We start from the raw sequence: 3,213 nt of genomic DNA on the forward strand, positions 1-3,213 counted from the left end.
GTCATAAAAACTTGATGGATTTATTCAAACATAAATTAAACATTGTAGAACAGTACAATTTATAATGATTATGTTATATGGTGCATATATTTAACAAAATGCCCCTTCTCTACGGTTTATCTTTCTATCTGACTAATGAGTCTATATTCACCGAATATGTTTTTTCTGAGGTAAATGTGACGTTACGTGACATTGTTTACAAGCCTTTATATTGACGTCTTTGCGCGGATGAAACACTGATTGAGCGTTTTCATGAGACAGAATACGGCTTGTAAAGTTATACTCTTTCTTTTAACTTACCTTCGTATGTTTAGTCATGTTTATTTTGTGCTGAAGCTGGTATTAATGTGGAGGATATGATCAGTTCACGTGCGCCTGGCACTGCCGCGTCTGTTGAACTGAGGTACGGCATGCGATCTGTCACTCCATATTAAACAGCGCCAAAACTGCATTTATTGTTTGAATACTGCATTACAATGGAAAGAATTTGAAATCTGAGACTTTGTTTCATATTAAAAGTACCAAAGCACAATGCTTATTCCGATATATTGGATGGGAAATGCCCTTCAACGTTCCGTCCATTAACTGAAAACAGGCTAGACTAATCGATTATTGGGATTTAAGAATCAATATCGTTCCGTAAAAATGAGAATCGATTAATATTGAGATATAGATATTTTTTACCCAGCCCTAATTTACAGTGCAGATTATTTGATTCATAAACAGCTCCCATAAAATCCTGAACTAGATAATCTTGCACTGGGAAATCTGAAAAGTACTTAAGGTGAAATGGTGTACGGTTATCACCTGCAGGTAATCAGACTGAATGGCCGCCAGGAGGTGCTCCTTGCTAAGCTCGTAGAGGACGTCAGAGGTCATGACCTGGCTGAACTCCTCACACAGGAAGTGCATGCCCTGCCGATGAACCCATTTGGAGCCGTAAGGCTGTGAGCTCCACTTCAGGATGGCCACCACAGAGTCCAGCGAGATGCTGTCTGCCACAATGCCTTCACAGCCTAAGATGAATAAACAATGACATCACATTTTATTTAGATATAAACAGGGCTTCAGCTGCTCTTAAACATACAAATCTGTGTCCAAATGTAGTTAATCAAGACTTTAAAACTAAAACGTGGGTGGTCAAGATGCTCTTAGAATAGGGCACTACCTCCATCTGCCCTCTATGCAGTTTTATTTATTTATGTAATAATTTTCTCATCACCATGACTGTACTATAACACTTCAAGTTATATGTCGAGAAGACACGGTGTCCTACGCTGTGAAAGTAAATTCGTTTTATTTTCACTTCCGAAAGTTGAGGCTGCAAAGAATCAGTAGTTAAAATTCACAGTGGTACAACCCCAATCTTTTTTTGTGTTCCCGTCATTTTACTGATGACTGCTTCTCTAATCTCGGGCAGTTCAACGCAGGTTTCACAAAATGCTTGCTCTTGAAAGATGGATCAGTACCCAGTTTATTTGGACCAGCTGTCTCCACTGCAGCATTTCATAATCATAACCTGCAAGTATGATAAATAATAAACGCTTATAATTTCTACTGAGCATTCAAAATACGCAACTATGGCAATGGGCGTATCGTTTCCGACACATGCTGTAAGCGGTAGACCAATCACAACAGAATGGGCCATCTGACCAATCATGGAAAGAAGGGGTTTAGAGAGACAATCTTAGAACTGCTTTGAACAAATTGTTTGAGAATCATTGGAAAATGAGGTGATATTAAATGCATATTTTGAGAAAACTAAAGTGTTTTTTGACCTTGCATGTATGTAAACCTATTGTAGGAGACTCCCAAAACAATATTAGGAACAGAGCAGATGCCTCTCAAAACTCTGGAGACATTATTACGTTGTTGTATTACATTTTCTAAGTAAATAAGCTGTTCTTCAAGACTCATAAGGGTGACCTTGAAGATGTTAAGGACAGGGCTGTATGTTAATTTTTTTTGCACATAGCACTGGTGCTACAGAGGTTGAAAGTTTTGTAGCACAGGCCAAACAGTTGTAGCACAAGTCGGGTGGGCGATATGGCAAAAATATCATATAATTTACATTTACATTTTACATTTAGACATTCTGTCTGCCTACTTCAGTCTGTGTGCACTGAATTTATTTAATACACGAGTTTCACAATTTGAGTTGAATTACTGAAATAAATGAACTTTTCCACGACATTCTAACTTATTGAGATGCACCTGTATTCTATCCCAATATGTGCAGATATGTCTAAAATATTAATGAAAATTTATGCATTTAAATGTCACTGTGGGAAAAGATGAATAATTTACCCAATTATTCAAAACAAAAACACTGCTTTATGCTGCTTCAATCTGTGCCTTGAATTACCGATTTGATCTGTTTTGTCTTTTCTATTCAAATTTTTTCGGTCTCCTTTTCCAGTCATCAAAGACCAAATGTCAAAAGAGAGGCATTCAGTGCAGTTTAATCAGTAAATGCCACCGGTTTTTTCCCCCTGTGCTTGATACAAAGACCCCCGGAGCAGTGGAGAATTTAAACCTCAATGCAATCCAAGCCAAGCATCTCTAGAGAGCAAGCTTGGTTTTCCCTTTCTAACAGGGATTAAGTGAAATTCAGTTCCAACAATAGTATTTCTACAGAAATGTACAAATTTACTGTCTCATACCCAATAAAACACATTAAATTGATAAAAAAGTGCTAAGACTATTTTTAAATAAATGCAGTTCTTTTGAAGGATTCAAGAAAATCTGGGAGAAAATAATGTTTCCACAAAAATATTAAGCAGCACAACTGTTTTTTTTAACAATGATAACAATAAGAAATGTTTCTTGAGCATCAGCATATTAGAAAGATTTCAGAAGGATTGTGAGACACTGAAGACTGGAGTAATGGCTGCTGAAATGACACCATTTCCACAATAGTTCAACCAAAAGTGATTTTTTTAAAATGTATTTATTTATTTATTTTTTGTGTGTGAAAAAACATGAAGATATTTTGAAGAATGTTGATAACCAAACAGTTGCTGGTAGCCTTTGACTTCCATAGTATTTTTTTCTATACTATGGAAGTCGAAGGCGGGTGGGCGATATGGCAAAAATATCATATAATTTACATTTACATTTTACATTTAGACATTCTGCAGACGCTTTTATCCAAAGCGACTTACAATTGGGGAATACATAAAGTGATTCTTCTTAAAGAGGCAAACAGACACA

The 3,213-nt window shown here is 36.4% G+C and overlaps 1 protein-coding gene across 3 annotated transcripts in view; it reads right to left on the reverse strand.

Annotated features, from left to right (window-relative positions):
- LOC107711654 (BTB/POZ domain-containing protein 7-like) overlaps positions 1–3,213 on the reverse strand; it is an 81,968-nt gene that overhangs the window by 14,293 nt on the left and 64,462 nt on the right. For all 3 annotated transcript variants that reach the window (XM_016516666.1, XM_016516668.1, XM_016516665.1), the window contains one exon: positions 808–1,016. In XM_016516666.1, coding sequence (XP_016372152.1) covers positions 808–1,016 — 209 coding nt within the window. The remainder of the gene's footprint in view (positions 1–807; positions 1,017–3,213) is intronic.

The sequence above is a fragment of the Sinocyclocheilus rhinocerous genome, unplaced genomic scaffold (assembly GCF_001515625.1).
Source record: "Sinocyclocheilus rhinocerous isolate Xijiao unplaced genomic scaffold, SAMN03320098_v1.1 scaffold1169, whole genome shotgun sequence".
NCBI classification, from domain to species: Eukaryota; Metazoa; Chordata; class Actinopteri; order Cypriniformes; family Cyprinidae; genus Sinocyclocheilus; species Sinocyclocheilus rhinocerous.